Source organism: Dicentrarchus labrax, unplaced genomic scaffold (assembly GCF_905237075.1).
Source record: "Dicentrarchus labrax unplaced genomic scaffold, dlabrax2021, whole genome shotgun sequence".
Taxonomy (NCBI): Eukaryota; Metazoa; Chordata; class Actinopteri; family Moronidae; genus Dicentrarchus; species Dicentrarchus labrax.
In genome coordinates this window covers 21,399,580-21,418,197 of record NW_026136701.1, presented here as the reverse complement: position 1 = coordinate 21,418,197, position 18,618 = coordinate 21,399,580, and the positions used below count along the sequence as shown (strand labels likewise).

Below are 18,618 nucleotides of genomic sequence, written 5' to 3'. Positions count from 1 at the left end.
CTGTTTATTTTAAGTCAATCCAACCAGTCTGACCCATGCCAACATTCAGTGGACGAATTTAACCAAGTACTTAAAGTACACATTTGAGGTCCTTTTCATGCCACTTTCTGCTTTAAGCCACTCCATTTCAGAGGAAAACATTGTGCTTTTTCCCCCTATTATTTAACTATTTCTATAATTGAAATTTTTAATGCAAAACATTTTCATGGTTCCTGCATCACAAATATAAGAGTGAATGTGATTTGCTCCTTTTTAATTATTTTAATTTATTTTTTTAATAATTTTGAGCTTTGGTCTATTGGTTCAACAAAACAAGAAGATTAATCCATAATGGAAATAATAATTAGTTGCAGTAAACATTCTAGAAGTGATGAGGAAGTGTGCTTTTATGATACAGACAACTGTATAATATACGTTATATTGAGGGTCCTTGGGACTGTTCCTGCTGTTTTTGGTTTGGTAGTCTGCTCTTTCTGCTGCTCTGCCGAGTCCTTTGAACTTTGTCTTTAAAAGTGCTCTGGAGCCAGCATATAGCTAGCGGTTTATTAATATTTATGCTAAACTGCTGCTGCTACAGCTTGAAACATAAAATGCATCACTTTCAGAACACCACACAGAGTTCAGAGTTACAAATTTAAAAGCTTTTAAGAAGTGGTTATTTGTGTTTCAGTGTGGCTAAAAAACAAATGGTTATTTTCTGTACTGTGAATCTATTGTTCTATAAGTATAAAGGGGGACTTTAATACACAGAGGGCTACAGCACACACACAGACACAACAATGAAAGAGGCAGAGCACAGATTCAGCACCAGAGCTGCATGCTGCAATAATGTTGATCAAACACTGAAAATGATTTAGTTTTAAAGCTGAAGTCCATGTTTGTTTATATGTATAGTCCCATTTAGGGATAATGCAGATAAGTTGGCTCAATGTAAAATGGAAATAAAAGCTTTTTCTTTTCTATCAGGAATGTATATCATATAAAAATTCAGAATTGTAAAAGAATACAAATGAAAAGGTATTTTGTGACAATATACATCAATGATTTTTAGATAGTGTGGTTTGTTTCAGGAGGCAAGCAACCCTTATTTATATAGAACTCACTTAAATAAGAGAATTAAGTGTGCAGTCAAAGACAAATTGGAAAACTGATCACAATCAAGAGGAGGTGGGTCAAAAGCTATTAAATCAGAGTTTTGATGCATTTAAAGTAGTAAAAGTAATGCATCTAAAATGAGTATTTTTAGCAAAACTCAAAGTATCAAAAGTAAAAGTACTCATAGTGGATAAAATTGCCCCCTGTGAATAAATATAGATAGATTACTGGTGCAGTCATGTGTAAGCAGCATTTTACTCTTGTAGTTTGAGCTGAAATTAATTACAATACATTAATATATGTTGGCATATTTTGTTATGTGTCTCAGTGCCTCTTATTTTCTAAACTAATTTCTACAGTACCTGTCAGATAAAGTGTAGTGGAGTAAGAAAGTTCAAGTACCTCAAATTTAGTACACAACTTGAACAACAATACAGTTACATTCCACCACTGATTAACAGACTCGGTGTCAGTGTGCTTTCCAGGATATAATCACTGCTGTATAACTTCTCTTGCATTCATAATCCAGCTCATATTTCATGCAGCAGACGTCAGAAGATGACATGTCGTGTATTCACTGTACTCCAGAGTAATCCGAGCAGAGATTTCCATCAAATATTGCTCAGCAGGAAATAACCATTAAACAAAACGGCCTTATCACCCTCTTGCAGGTAGTCTCTTTAATTAACTGCGCTGCGCCTCCACTCGTCAGCCTCTCAAACTCGGGGGGTTTTAAGACCCAGCAGAGGTACAATAGTGAACATCTGTCGCCTCGGTCTCCACAGTATGAATTGCGCCTGGGCTCCGGTCTGAAGACACACAGGCAGCGGCAGGCGGGCTGGCACAGTGCAGACGGACTGGAGTGGATCCGGGATGCGAACAGATGCCGCTGGACCATGAGAGAAAGTGGAGTCAGACGCACTGAGCCGCAGCGATAAGACAGCGCGCCGCAAAATGAAGACACCTATGGTAAAGGTCTCTGCCATGTAGCCCTATAGGCAAAGTGTTTGTGCTCGCTTTTAAATCCAGCATTGTTGTGTGAAGTGCGCTCAGATCGCCATAACGCCGCTGTGTGTACTCTGTCGGATCAAAAGATTAGGATGTGAACAATGGGCATCCAGCTGTGCGCTCTGTTTGGCACTAAGCTCCGGCTTTATTTCTTAGAATGAATACTACGGCGTGGAGCATTGCGCGCGGGGTGTACAGTTTAATGCAGATGCATACATAAAAAAATAAAATAAAGTGCATGAAATTGTATTTCTTTAATATAGTTTGAATGAATGCACGTTGCCTCGTTTTAGACAGCTGTGAAATAAAAAAAGAAATACGCGCACACATCCACCAGTCCTCGCTCGGCTGTGTGCCACGAAACAAATCAAAAGTGTCATGAGCGGCTTATCATCTGCATCTGTAATTTAATATAGATTTATAACCGTGGCAGCTGAGACCGAGGCACCTTTTTTGACTCACAAGGTCAGGATATCGATATGAACTTTCACTTTATAGCTTTCACTGAGATGAGACACCGCTGCCCCTGAACGCACCTGAGCATTAAAATGCATGCATGCAAACTAAGTAAAGATCATTAACAGCCTGACATCTTGTCAATGTCACGATCAGGCCTGTGCCCTTAAATCAAATCGATAAGATTGGGGGGGGGTTATTTTTTTGTTAAGTTTTGGTCGCACGTGACATGAATCACAGGAATTTAGGACTTTTTTATTGACAAACCAGTTTAGGATGATGATGAAGATGTCCGTGCAGAGAGGAGGCAGCCTCTCACCTGTCATATAGCTGCAGCCTAAACTCAGTCCAGTGCAACAGGGGCTAATTTGTCAGCATCTGCTTGTGTCTTTGCGGCAGCGCCATGGGGTAGCGGTGCTTCTCGTGCTTCTCCTGTGCGCCAGCTTGTTCCTGGTGTACAACGGCAGCTTCAACGGAGCTTCCAGGGACGCTAACGACACTCACATCCGACAGCATGAACAGCTGCGGCGGCCCACTGAAGCCTCCGTCAGGGTGGCCAAGCCTCACCCCCCGGTCCTCCAGGGATACAGTGGCATCATCGACCATAAGGTAAACAGATGTGGTTGTAATGCGGGGAATGGATGGAGGAATGGTTTCATGTGTGTGTGTGTGTGTGTGTGTGTGTGTGTGTGTGTGTGTGTGTGTGTGTGTGTGTGGTTAAATGCACTGCAAAGTAGATAAAAGAAAGTGAATCCACTTTTACTTTCTTGCATTAGGAACACATTTCTGCACTGCATCCTCTCCTCCTCTTCCTCACACTCACACACACACACACACACACACACACACACACACACACACACACACACACACACACACACCTTCCTCCTGTCTAATGACCAGCAGTCATCTATCTGCACAGCTCTTTAGAGAGAGAGAGCCTCCCCCTCATCATTTATCACAATTTTCTGCAGCACAGTGTTGCGCCACACTCAATACCCACCTGTCGTTACTAATAACAGCTTAGGCTACAAATGAAATCCTTGGCTGCATTCTTACGCTCTAATTGATAAGCCCAGGAGACCTGCAGCTAGGTGAACCCTGACGTCACTGTTGGGGTGTATTGACTTCCATCTATTTACCAAGCCAGGAGAAAACAATCAATGTGAGTACTGGCGAGCGAAAGGCACTGCAAGTTAAGCAGACCTAATCACCTTGTAAAGGATTTTTTTAGGCAACATACAAGACAACGTGCTTCACTGCAGGCAATCTGGATGATGGGCTGTTGGGCGGTGTGTGAAGCAGTCTGCACCACTGAGCCAAGTGATGGATGAAACAGTTCTCCAACCATTGTATTTAAGATGCTTACAATTTAGAGAAATGATTTTGGCTGGACTCATTGACAGATTATGAGACAATGGGCCTCTGTACAAGACACGAGACGCTCAGGCCAACAGTGACACAAAATTTGTTTGTATTTTCCAAGTGGGGAAATAAAAGAGAGACGGGAGCATGCTGATTGATTCGCAGCCTTTAATTGTACAAACAGACCATAATGTTTAGACTCTGATGAAGACACAGTGGTGTCAAAAAGTTAGTTTGTTTGCACAATTAAAGTAAGAAAATCAATCAGTGTGATCCCTTTTTTCCCTCGGGAAGTTTGCTATCCTTCAGTGTGATCAGTTTGTGTTTCTTTGGAGCTGGTGGCTCTTTATAACCACCAACCTTTGTGTCTGTACTGTCATTTTGTGCCTCTCTGGAGTAGTTTTTGCATGTCTTTGTGTCATTTTGCATTCTCTTTTTGCATCTTACCTTAGTCATATTGTTTTTCTTTAATTATTTTGTATTCCTTTGTAGCAGTTTTGTGTTCCTTTGCAGTCATTTTTACGACTCTCTGAGGGCATTTTCTGTGTCCTTGCAGTCATTTTGTGTTTCTATATAGTCATTTTACATCTCTTTGTAGTCATTTTGCATCTCTTCAAAGTCATTTTGTGTCCCCTTGTAGTCATTTCATGGACTATCTGACAAGAAATGATAATTGTCACTTCGATCAGAGGCTCAGCCCAGGGCCCTGAGGGGTCATTGGGGCTGCTGGGCCTGTGTCTGGTAGGCCTGTTCAGTAATCCATCCATGGCAAGACTGATGACACTTGAATGGGCTCATCCGTTCTACCACCTCTCTTTCAAAAGAGAGATCTGTTGGCAGCTGAAAACATGTTTTAAATCATGAGATTATGTCACAGGTTGATTTGCATATGAGTAATTTGACTCCTGCCGGCTCTTAGAAGAGGCTGTTGCTGTGTGCATGAGACACATAAGCAGCACGAACACATATCAGCTGGACAGATTTGGAAGTCAACACATTGTTCCTGTTGCAGAAAAAGTAGCCTGGCTGGTAAATTAACTTTTTCTAAATTAAACACCGGGGGCTCTGAAGAGTCTCTTAATCTTGTGACAAATTAATGCAGGTTGGCAACAGAAGGTGGAAAGTGTTATTCATTAAAATAAATCTTATTGGTGCAGAAACCAACAAGTGTTGAAACTTTTAATGTTGATGACTGTGAAAAGTTTTCTCAAGTGAAATGTTTGTCTACTTAAAAGCTGCAGTAGTCAATATTATTTCATTATAGTTTTGGTTGAATAAACTCATTTTAACCAGTGTTACTAACAATATCTAAGTGTTTTTCTGTGAGCACACGTTCGTTTTTTTTTTTTAAACTTCACCCAGTTTGAATCAAACAACCAATCAGGGTTTGGCTAGCACTGTTATTGTTGTCTGTTCAAACAAGGGTCATCTGGGTTCTGTGTGTCTTGGTTCCTCCCTTTCTCTCTGCTAGGCTCGGTCGTCTACACGCAGAAGTGCTATGGCAACTTGTGCTAAATTTCCAATTCTTCCTTTGCAACAGCATATAGTTCAAAGACAAAATAGCCAAAATAAGGAGGGACCTTGGAAGACAAGAGAAAGGGGGGGAAAAAAGCATTAAATAAAAACAAAGATCAGACATGGATCAATATCTGAGAGACATTTTCATTGTGTATGTTTAAATTGCCCACTGCAGTTTCAAGTTTCCCCTTTGAGCTGCTCAGCTCTATAAGAAATTCATCTTGGAAACCTTTTGTGTGTACAGTGAATTCACAGTTCACTTTACGTATGGCATGCTGTACTAAGACACATCAGAAACAATAAAGGTATTGCTGGAACTGTGAAGCATTTATTAGCTGAAATCCTTTCTGATTCAGTGTTGACCTTTTCTGAACTCAATGTACTTTTATCTATCTGTAAGTGAAGTGTTAGACCTTGACAGTGAAGATGTTAAAATAGGGGGAGTTGAAGACAGAAGAGAAGAAATAATATGCAACTAATGACCCCAGTCAGATGACAACCAGAGACATTGTAGTTCATGGTCGGCGCTTTAACCCCCCGAGGATGGAGGGTATTTAATCCTGTCCTCAGTGCTTATGAGTCCTATAAGACTTGTTTTTTGGAGTAAATTTAGATTTAGGTTTAGGTTAGGGTTAGTGCCTGTGAAGGTTAATGTTTGAATGAGGTGCAAATGAGTCAGTTCAGTCACAAGGATCCACAGGCACTGTCTCACATGCAGTTTAAAATTAATTACCAGTCTGTGCCAACAACTATGTGTGAACATGCTCCTAAAGCAGACACCCAGTGAAGCTAAATGTAGAATGCATAAACATCAGCTGACCACGTCTGCATCAGTTTTGGAGTATATCTGGCTCTTTATAGAGCCCTGGAAAGGAATTATATAAATATATAAGTACAGTGTAGAATGGACAATAGTAACAAACATTTCACATGCATTCATCTTTGTTTTCACTTCTAGATAATTTGGTTTAGATAATTGGTTTAGGCTGAGTTTTTGCACAGCCTGTTTGTCACTTGAGTTGCATTAATGGACTCCAGTTTAGAGCTCTGTCTCCCACATCTCAATAATTATTGAGTTAAGTTTTTTTTTTACCCTAACCAATAGGAGCCATGCCCCAAAACAGAATTTCCATTTCAGAGTGTAAACCTTTAATGTTGTGGATGTTGGACCTTCTTTGATACCGAACATTAAAATCTAGTGTGTAGCATTTACTGACATCTATAGGTGAGATTACAGAATTCAACCAACTGAATACCCCTCGCCTCCAAACGTGTAGCATCTCAAAGTGACATAAAAAAAACAGTATAATCCTAATGAAATAATTTGTATTTTTATTTTTTTTTAATTCTGGTGGTTTCATATCAGTTGAAACTACCCCTTCATATACATTTCAAATTAATTGTTTTGGGCTTTCATCTGTTGTTTAGCTGCAAACAATAAAGATTATATAAAATGATGATATAAAATGTATAGAAGCTGCTGTTTGTATTATCTTAGTTAGAATATTGCCCTTACTTCAACACTGAAGTGGCCCACCTAGAAGATGACAATACCAACAGTGGCGCCAAGCAAATTTGAGTTTGAGACCCGTGGTGTAAGAGAAACTATGGTGGCCACGAAACTCTATCACAATCTCACTATCTAGAGCCAGGTTTGTCTGTTTTAAGCTACTGTAGAAACATGGTGGACAGAAGAGGACTCTCTCCCTTTTGTAGATAAAGACGACTCATTCTAAAATAACATGAATTTACACTAATGAAAACATATTTATGAATATTATATTCCATTCCTGCCAAAAGGTCCTCCTAAATCTTTCACAGTGGACCTTTAATATTTGTCCAGAATCGCGGTCAATATGCCGGAGGCTGTTTTTTCTTTTTCTTTTCCAATCTGAATTATTTCACAGCAAAGTCACGGCTCTCAAAAGTTGAGCTCATATGATATGAGTCAGTCATACTTTAAGACAGCTGACGGGACACGCAGCAGCATCTTTTTTCTCACTGCCTGAAATGCCAATATTCAGTGACCGTGTGTGTTTTGATTTGATGAGGATTTGTCTGTAATGCGTCAGTAAACCCAGCTATGGATGAGAATTGATTTTCTCCCACTGGCGGGAGCAGCCGAGCATCGTAAGTAAACCACCAATTTATTTTTTCTCTTGGCAATAAACTTATTGACATTTTGGTGACAAGGGACATCAATTAGGGCCACAGCTCCACTGAACATCATTTATACTTCTTCAAACCTGTTATTATGTCACCCTTCACATTCAGCCACTGCAAGCTGTAATCAATACTTTATGATTTGAATGCACTTTGCTACCACAGCATGTGGTAGTGCATAATGCAGTACAACCTTCAGATACTTTGCATTCACTTTTGTGAGCCATTGTGTCCCCCCAGTTGGCCTTGCCTCACATATTTTTTCCTGCAATGCTGAATGATCGGTGTTTGGAAAAAATACTCTGACATGAACATTTGTCTTCTTCATCTTGCCTGCTGACCTCTCTGCTGTATTGATCTTTCCAAGATATCAGTTGGCTGGCACGCAGGGTGCAGTGCCAGTCAGCCTTTGACCACTTCACTTTATTTTCCACCAGAGTATTCAACTCATAACATCCCAGAAAACATTCTGAAGCCTGTAAGTTTTCTACAGACTTTTGGCCAAGATGCCAAAATCTTTGCCAGAACACTGAAGGTTTTTTTTAACCCTCATTGGTTATGAACCAGAATTCTAGGATATTGTTTGTATGTTATTGACAGTATTTATGCAGTCAATTTAAATCCAAGTTTTGTCAATGCAACATGTTTGATTTGGGTCAGAATAAAGGGTAATTTATTTCTATCTGTGCAGCAGTAGTGGTTGGCCTGTACATGCGCTCTGAAGAATGTGGAGGAGAGGGACGAGATAAGGAAGCAAAGAAAGAAACTTGGGAAGAAGATGAAAAGGGAGAGAAACTCTTGTAGAGTAAGGGCAAAGAGAATGAGAAAAGAGGACAAAACTAGGAAAGGGTAAGGATGGAGAGAATGATAAAAGAGAATACAGGACCCATGAAAGGTTCAGCCTGAGAGAATGAGACAAGAGTGCAGAAGGAGGCAGAAACCGTCACGTAAGCGAAAGATAGAGAGTGAAATCCCAAGGGGTTTCCTTTCTTCTAGCAGTATCCTCCGTTTTATTTTGTCAGTGACGAGAAGGAGGAGGAGGAGGAGGAGGAGGAGGAGGAGGAGGAGGAGGACAGGAAACCAGTCTTGCCTGTCTCTCTCTGGAGAAGGAAGGACGAGACGGCGTAGCCAAAACTCTTATTACCTCTCTGACACCAGTATCATGCAGATTTCTAACTGATATCCTGCAAGACAGGTGGAGGAGTAATGGAGGAGATTTCGGCGCAGACGAGAGCGAGGAGTCTTATCAAACATGAGGGGCACCCTGATGTCACGCTGGAAAGGGATGAACTGGGCTGACTTCCTGTATAACAAGACAAAAGATGCTTTCATATGATTAAAAGTCAAAGCCTTGGCTTCTTAGCAAACAAGACAAAAAGTCTACAGCCATGCTAGTGGTTCTGTGAGACTGTACGTAAAAAAAACTACTCCACAGATTTAGCATTGTTTGACTCACAGCGATCACAATTATTGATGCAGAACCAGAGATTTTGTCGTTTTATTCCTTGCATTCTTCTTCCATAGTGAAAATCCAACATTGTGATGTTTAGCAGGTAGTATTTACCATATTGGTTTACATTGTTTTGTTCAACATTTGCTAATTAGAACTAAACACAAAGTACAGCTAAGGCTCATGGGAATGTCATTTGTTTTGAGGGTAATTGGTGATAAACAACATCTGTTGATGGAGCTAAATGTAAAGTCAAGGAATCACCAAGGTGATTACAATTTATCCTTAGGGGAACATGTATGTATCTGCGAAATGTCTTGGCAATCCATTCAATAGTTCTTTAGTAGGGGTTGATCTAGAGAAATATTCATGGGGTTTGCAGATTTAATGGCAAACAATCACATATAAATGAAAACATTTTAACTCAAAACATTACATTATTGTGGCACATTAAGAAAGCATTTACATTTTTCCAAGTATGTCAGTATGTCTAGCTGGGGAGGCTGCCACCTCATGCCACCCTTCCAGATTGTTTGCCCCTGTTTGAGACATTAAACAAAAAAACAAAACAAATGTAAGCCTCATAGTGGTGCTACAGGAGAAGTCAGGGGATCACCAAAGTCTTTAGGAGTCGTTCTCTGGGGACGAAGATGTTACTGAAGAAGTGAAACTTTTGACCCGCTGGTGGCTCAAGACAAAAAGTCACCAAACTTTGCATGATTCGACCTGTGGGAATGATGAATGTTTGCCCCAGATTTCATGGCAATCCATCCAAAAGTGGTTGAGATATTTCAGTCTGGACTTGAGTTTGGAACCAACTGATCATCCAAGCAATGGTCCTATGTTGCCACCCCTATAGCCACATCGCTTGCAAGGCAAAGAAAAAGAAGCCAGAAACTGTTGTGCTGCTCAACACAATCCCACTGTGATGGCACAAGAAATGTACAAAGCAGATTCTTCTGCATAAACTCTGGACAGAGTCGGTTTTAGACATATCTGGGCTGGAAATACTCACTGACGAAGTACACTTTGCCTAAAGGCATGAGCCAAGGAGAACGATGCCATCTGTGCCAAGGAGACATGACAAGGCATCCTTCTCCCAACCACAGCTTTAGTGACAGCTGGAGAAGTGAGATGTTTAATATTTCATCTCAGACAGCCACATCTTCTATGGTTTTCTCTGAGCAACAAAGCCATTTTTCACCGTTCATTAGGATTTTGCTATGCAATCAGCCAGCTGGATAGCGAGACAGAAAACTCCCCAATTAGGCCGTTATGGCAAAGGACTCTGTAGTCATTTTATGTGAGCTTACAGTGTTTGAGAAGTCTGCAGGTCTGTGTGTGTGTGTGTGTGTGTGTGTGTGTGTGTGTGTGTGTGCATATGTAAGGTATGTCTTTGTGTTTTGTACCATTTTGAGTTTTAAATTACAACGTGAACTGCAGCAAACATTAACGAGAGATAACCACTATTTTTTTTAGCAGGAGCCTCGTTAGAATACTAAAAATGCTCCGTTTCGACTGAAAAGAAGAGAATAGTAGTTTCGTTATGCCCCAGTGGTCCCAATTGGGGCATAGTCTTGGATTTCAACTTATCTCCAGTGCATTCTGCTCCCGCCAAACATAACACAGCTTCAGGCTCTTTCCAATGCAGGCCTGGAAAGCAATTATGGATGAAGAGTGGAAGGGGGAGGGGGATGCTGCCTCTCGATAAGCATTCCCTCGACGGACTAATCTCACACTCGGTGCCTTTTGGCATTCTGTGGTTAGGGAATCACTGCCTGGTGAAGTCATATATTTTTAACATAAAGGAAGTAGAGGTAAATTTCTTGAGGCATGTGTCATGAGCTGAATGGTGATTTCATGCTTCTGCGTGTTTTAACCTTTGGTGCTTGGTAAGCTGTAGCCTGTGGAGTGTTCTACTTGTTTGGCCCCTAAGAGACCTGTGGAGGCTCTGAAAAGGTTAAATTATGATAAATGGATGATACCTTTTGGCACAACATCGGGAGATAGATGATAGGCTGCCACCGCCCTCCACCTTCATTGAGAGCGAATGCAAAGAGACGGCTGGCAGGAAGTATCGCAATAAAACCCAATTTCTTTGCTTTTCCTTCCTCTGGCTCCACAGACCCACAAGGCCGGCTACATTACTCAGCTCTTTAGGCGTGATTAATGAGCATGTCCTCCATGGTGGGAGAGAGGAATGATGAAACTGTTACTTGTATTTTGGCGTAATCGCTTTCTATATGCCATGAGCATTCCACCGCCCCCAGGTTAGAAACATATTGGATACCAAGGTTATTAATTACAGAGACCTGGCGTTTGGCAAAACAACAAGCTTCTTGGCCAAAAATAGAGCAAAGGAGCAGGACTGTGTCAAAGTTGGCAACGTTTCTTTGTAGAACAAGAAATGACAAAGCAAAAGTTGTAGAGGAAACCTCGAGTGTAAGCACTAGAAAGCCACAAAGAAAGAAACAGCCTCCTGTAGCGTTTTGCTGATGTGACATTAAATCGTTGCCTGTACCACGAGGCCATCAGTCGAAACAGTCCCAATTACAGAGCGGACTTTGATGTATATCCCATCATCCCCCCCCATTGAGGAGACATTGTCATGGTTGTTCAGTGAAGGTTCTTTGGTCTCACACTCTCACTGACGTGCCTACTGATTGCACCTTCAGTTCTGTTGAGGAGTAAGCATTTTTCCTGGGCGCATACAGAGCTGCTTCCGTCTCCTGTTCCTTCCTCTCTGCTGGAGGGACTACACATTAATTCAGGTTATATCAACAGCAGGGTCTGTCATGGGACCCCAAAGCTCTGTAGTGTAAAACAGATGCTGTAGATAGTCCATACTCTCTCAGAACAATTTCATCATACACTGCACTGAAAAAAGTCTAATTGTAGCTACAGACAAACAAACTACAGCAAATAATATGAATAAATAAGTGTAGAAATAAATGCAGATGCTTCCACAGAGTGAATTAGGATTCTTTTAATGGTTTAATGAGATATGATTCATATGCTGTGGCCTTCATAGTCACCATAGTCACTAGATTTTACTGACGTGCTAGCCAGCACTCTTGCCCACCATAATCAGAACACCAAATAAGGGAATATGTTTTGGCTAGACTAGTTGAATTTATGCCAAGGAACATCTAAGATGCTCTGGAGGCTTGTGGTGGCACAACAACACTACTAACAACCCTCTTACAACCAAGCTACTTACTGCATCTTGTGTGAATCAAAGTGTAAAATGTATCCAAGACACATTTGAGACTGATTGAAAACTGATTGCTCAATCCATTTTGGCAGTTGATCTGCAAAAGTATAAGCAATGTCACTCCTCCTCAAGTGTAACTATGTCAGTGAGAAGCTGTAGAAGTAGCCTCTCCCCTGTGATAACGTCAGCTAAGGTCACACTAAAACCAGACATTTGTCTCCCTCTTGTATTAAATTAACAATAGAAAGGAAACTTCAAAACAGATGAGTTATCTGTGTGTGTCTGTTTAGTTATTGTACCTAAACTGCTCCACAAGTTACTCTTCTGTCAAACAGCTGAATGTGGACTGGCCATAATTTGAACAGAGCACTGGGAAAACAGACTGATTGCAATTTGTGATCTAGCATATATGTGTAAATGACAGTGTATTAAATGACCCATGTGGCATCTAGCAGTAAAGTTGCAGGTTGCAAACATTTTAATACAGCTCAGCCTACCAAAGAGGAACTACGGTGGCTGTGAAAATTGCAAAAATAACGTGAAAATTGCAAAAAGCTGTGTGATGAAAGTGGCTTACAACACTTTATGTTTGGTTCTCCCTTACTTTGTCACAAAGCTTTTTGAAAATTTTACAGGAAGCTGGTCCTCATCGTGAAGGAGGAATAATAAAACCCAAGTATTTGTTGGTACAATATATCAATAAACAGGCTTCAGAATAAAATCCTTCATTTACGCGTAGCACACATGCAGAGCCATCTCCTGCTGTGTAATGAACACCAGCTGTGCCACTGTGATTTAAAAACAAGGAGTGGAGGTGACGACAGTCAGTCATTGTCACTGTCTCCATCACTGCTGAAACAGAGGTGTTAGAGTAGCTCTGCAGTCAACATGGATAGTAGAGGAAGTAGTAATTTAAGGAGTGTGGAGGACAGAATTTGCCCTTTCAGCTCTGCCTGTTTTCACACTAGTTCACACCGTGTCAGTCATTGGGGAAAGCGGGTGTGACTGTTGGTTTGATTGTTTCAGAAAATTGGAGCATTCCACCACTTTACGTCTGTCCAAACAACACCTTAGAGAAAGTACTTTTTACCCTGTAGACGCAGAACTTCTCACCCCAATCATTCTAGAGAACTGAGGGAAGTTTGTATACATTGCAGCCTTCGCCTCAGATTTTAACTTTATTGAGATCTTGGGAAAAGCCTCAGCAGTCGCAAGTGGGTCACACTGACATGTAGGTCAACAGTGGAAGTTTCCATGATTGTCAGTACAACTAAATTGATTGTAGGCGCGGAGGCACAGGGTGTAGTTGATGTGGTCTAACCTTCACTGACTCAACACAGTCTCATCAAAAGAGCTCACTAACTCAATTTCCTGCAGTTAAAAAAATTGAATATAGACATGCGAAGTGGGACGAAACACTGGCTGCAGAGGTGTTTTTTCCCCACATTATGTAATCCTGTTTCAAAAATATCCTCAATGTTACATCACTACAAACATGTAACTCCCTGATCATGTAATTAATGGTAATAATGATGATAATGATAACACATTTTATTTGTATAGCACCTTTTCAAAACCTTTAAAAAAACCAAATTAAATCATGCTAAAAATTTAACGAAAACAGCAGCATTTCATAAGAACCACAAGAAATCTAAAACTCACAAAATCCAGGTTGCACTGAAAAAAAAAACAGACTTTCCCACTTCTTAGTTGATGTGCTATAAAAATATTATGAATTTTAATACTTTATATTGTCAGAGGACACATGCAGGAACAGAAAAAACAACAACAATTTGGCACAGTTCTGGTGCTTTTTATAATCTAAGTTTGGGCTGCAAAAGTATAGTTGTTGAGTCCTTGTTCTGTCCTTTGTGCTTCTGCACAACAAAGTTAACCTGTGCTGAACAAATAACAAATAGACTAAATTATAGCCTGACAGCTTCTTTGTAGAATCAATGGATGCTTGTTCTTTGAGATAATACGCTCAAAATCAAATGGGATCTGTGTTCATTATGAGCCAGCAGGCAGGCTACTTCTTAAAGGGTTTCCTCTAACTTTTTGTAATTAAATAAATGAAATGTATTGTTTGCCAGCAATACGAAAACAGTCTCGTAGAAACTGAAATGATTCCTTCATTAAACATTTGGAACAGCACTTATGCGTCTGGTCATGCCAGCAGGGATTTCATTTATGAAGGAACTCGACTTCCTTTGAGTCACGTAATCTTTTGAAACCTCTGCCTCGTCTCAGACTGCAGTTATTTGCAGTCAAGATAAACAAATGAAACTACGAGTGAAGTTCAGCACTCGTTATCCTTCAGTTCTTTGAATTGATGTGCTCTGCTTTGGATAATAGAAGTTCAGAAGCAGTCCCCAAATACCAAAATTTCCTTCCAGATCAGTGCTGACAAAGTTTCAAAACATTAGAACACTGAATAAGGAAAAAAGTTTTGGAATAAAAAAATAAGTTTTTAACACTGGAACCATTGTCATTTTACACAATAGGAGAATGATATAAAGATAGCTGGCTACAGCTAATATAATTAACAGATGCAGAGGCTGTTTTCAGCAGTGCAAAAGAGTGTCTGTCTATTTATGAGCTGAAGATGACTCCATTGCCTCTGCTGGTAATCAGTGTTAATTCCGCTCTCCATCATCATCTCATTAATAATGCAACGAAAGCCTTGATGATGATGATGATAGCATCAGATGTTCACTAATAACCAAGAGGAATAGTATCAACTGCACGGGGATTAATATCAATTTTAATGCTTTTAACACTTTAAACTTCAGCCACAGAGCAGACGACTGTGCACTGGTAGAAAGCAACAATGTGCATTTACACAAATACTGTACAGTTAAGTTGAGTAAGTACTCTGTTCTGAGGGACTGGTATTGAGTATTATCATTTGATGCTACTTTATGCTACTTCACTACATTTCAGTGGGAAATATTGTATTTTTTACTCTACTACATCTATCTGACAGCTTATATAATACCAGAAAATGTTATAGATTAAACCATTTGAAATATTTGTTCGCTGCTCAAAGAAGAAAAATTATCAACATTTCACTAAAAATTAAAGTTGTGACATTTATGCGCACTGTCGAATGCTTCTCTCTCCGCTTGCCTACAATGTCAACAGTGTTGGCCGATACCCAGGATGATGCTCACTTGCGCCTACAGACTGTTGCTGACTGCAGTGGTATATGGACTAACAACAATGGGCCAGTACTACTGAGTACAAGCACTTCTGATTTTTGTCTACATGAGTACCCTTAATTCTTATTGAGTACTGCTGCCACCTCTGGTGAGCATGGTATTGCCTACCACTGAGGTCACCAGGGTCTGGACTATAGTATTTTTTCCAAGTGGTGTACAAAAAATGTGAAGTAATTGCCTTAAAATAGCGTACAGCAATGCTGGAGAGGTTCTCCCTTTTTACTTTGCTGTATTGGTGACTTTACTGAAGTAAATTAAGTGCTTCCTTCCTTCACCACTGTGGCTGGGTGACGCTCACCTTTCCTTCAGCGTGCAGTAACATGAAAAACGCTGATCAGAGCTCATTAAGGGATAAAATGGTGTGGGAGCAACTCCCCGACAGAAGGCTGTTAGGATGCATGCGTGCATTGTTTGTGTTTTTATGAATTCCTGCTCGGCAGAATACACTCAGGATTAGACTAATGAGGCTCATCACCTTGGTGAAAAAACGGAGCCAAAAAAACCCTCCAAACCGCCATTTAGTGATGTGAGCTGTGAGCTCCAGCACTGCTGGAAGAAATCATTTCTTTCACTGAGCAGATCAACCTGTGTGAGTGTTACTCTCATTCATACAGATGTTCCTAATCACCACTTTGACTATTATTGCATCTCAGGTGTGTGTCCATTAAATAAATGAATAGGCATTACCTTGGCAATAAACATTAGCATTGTGATTCATTTCATTAGAGTTTTCCAATTAAAAGTCTATGTCTCATAAACAATCTCTCCTCTAAGTTCCACTTGGTCACACTGAGAATTAAAGCTTTTTTTCATGCTGATGAATATTATTATTAATTTGAGTTTGCACATTCCTTTATTTAAATGAAAGTATTGATACCGCAATGTAAAAATACGACGAATATATATACAGTGTGTATATATATATATATATATATATGTATATAAATAGATATATATATATATATATATATATATATATAGCTTTGCATTAAAAGAACACAATAATTGTTACCAAAATATATGTAAAGTATCAAAAGTAAAAGCACTTGTTCTGCGGATAAAATAGCCTTTTTAACTTATTTCTTATTATATATTACATTATTAGATTGTTAAAGCTGAAGTGGGGTACTTCTACAAATAAGTGAACATCTTTTACATTCAAGTTCTTGCTAAACATGTTCACACAATTCTGATTTCAAGCTGGTCGCTGCCAGGTAGATTTTAAATCTGGTTTCTGTGGCGACATTCCCGCACTGGTACACCAGTGGTGGTTGTCAACCAGCAATGATTGGTTTGTCAGTGTAGAAGTGACGGAGTAGGCTACTGTGACTTAGTAGTACAGCTGAGGCACAGTGTAGCAATCGGCACCTTTAAGCACACACGGCCTTGCGTCACACACACACGCACGCACGTACACATGCGCGCACGCACACACGCACGCACGCACCCCCACACACACACACACACACACACACACACCAGTCAGCTCAGGGAATATCTGTGCCAGCCAAAATGGGAATCTACTCACCAGTGGAAGAAGCCTAGTCCATCCTGAGATCATCGATTAGCTGCCAACCCCTGGAATCGAGCCAAAACGTATTTTAAAGTTCACCCTTTCTGCAAATTTAATTATTCTCCAACTCCATCCTCTAATTACTCCGTTGACGTTGACCATCAAACCTCCCGGCTCCCAGGCTGACCAGTCCCTGGAGCTGACAGCAGCGCGCTGGCTGGACTACAGGAGAGAGTTATCGGAGAATCACTAAGCTTGTTTATTAGACGCAAGAGGGCTTAACTTGGTTTATTTGCATTGTATTGGGTCACAAACTAGTATTTTGAGGTAAGGACTCATTCATTGCTGGTTGAACTGTGGGTTTTGTATTGAGCACTGACTGTATAACAAATTGTGGTGGTCTTCAAATTCTTGTGTGTTTTGTGTTTCTTGTTGTCTGCTGGTGTCTTTTTGGAATCCCTGCTTGTTAGTGATGGTTAAGGGGCCATGTCCTTTGTAGGGTTGAATGGTACATGACTAAAAATATTATCTTTGTCAGACTTACTTTGGCAGTGTTTGTGTTATTACTCTTTCTGTCAGAAGGCTGAGACAGTCAGCCTTACAAAAAAATTTAGTGAACATTTTAACAGAATTTCCCGAATATCAAATCCATCCATACCGTTAACATATATTGCAAGTATGCGACATCTAGATAAACAGCAGATGGCGCTAATTATCTGATTTGTTGTATTTTGTTTTTATAGCTACGCAAACTTTTCCCTCAACCAGACCTAAAAACTTTTTGGGACTACATTTTCGAATTTCCAGCATTTCTATTTCCCAACTACACACTGTTTTGACGGTGTATTTAAATAGTCTGTCAGATAAATGAAGTAGAAGTAAAAAGCACAATATTTCCCTCTGAAATGTACTAGAGTAGAAATATAAAGTTGTATAAAATGGAAATACTCTAGTACTTTAAGTAAAGTACTTGAGTAAATGTACTTTCCACCACTGGAGACACATACAAGCACATACGCACGAGCACAGAGAGATTGAAAGACACTCACATGTCCTGCTTGCCAATATGAAATCTGTCGCTTCCCTGGAGATTCTTCCTGCTTGACGAGAGTTGTCACTGGCAGCTGGTGTTTTATACACACACACACACACACACACACACACACACACACACACACACACACATACCTACACACATCCTTTTTGGTTACTGTCTCTCATTATCCTCTGTTCCAGCACATAATGGACACACTCCAACTAGAATATTTAGCATTGGAAATGTTGTCAGAGGGAAGCAGAGCTCTCTCCACATTGGGACTGTAGTATTGGCGATGTATTATTGATGTCTTCTTTTGTTTTTCTTAGGCTTGTTGTTATATTGCGAGAACACAACAGTAATTGCTCCTTTGGGATTGAGCTCGACGGGATTTATTACACTCGCACTCCAAGATTTAACAGCCAGTCTCCAGACTGGAAGAAGAAGTTTTTGCGTTGGTGTGAAAATTGCCTGTTTGCCCTTGTTCACAACAAACTTGTCATCTCGAGTTTGACGGTTAACAGTTCGCCTGAGTGCCATATTCAAATTTCCTCCCGCTGTCCCTACCCATGCATATAT

General features: G+C 40.3%; 1 protein-coding gene across 1 annotated transcript in view; it reads left to right on the top strand.

Moving 5' to 3' along the window:
• Positions 1-1,830: 1,830 nt before the first annotated feature.
• Positions 1,831-18,618, top strand: part of st6galnac5a (ST6 (alpha-N-acetyl-neuraminyl-2,3-beta-galactosyl-1,3)-N-acetylgalactosaminide alpha-2,6-sialyltransferase 5a) — a 47,137-nt gene continuing 30,349 nt past the window's right edge. The window contains exons 1-2 of the mRNA XM_051423160.1: positions 1,831-2,064; positions 2,959-3,168. Of these exons, the coding sequence (XP_051279120.1) occupies positions 2,050-2,064; positions 2,959-3,168 (225 nt within the window). The 5' untranslated portion in view covers positions 1,831-2,049. The remainder of the gene's footprint in view (positions 2,065-2,958; positions 3,169-18,618) is intronic.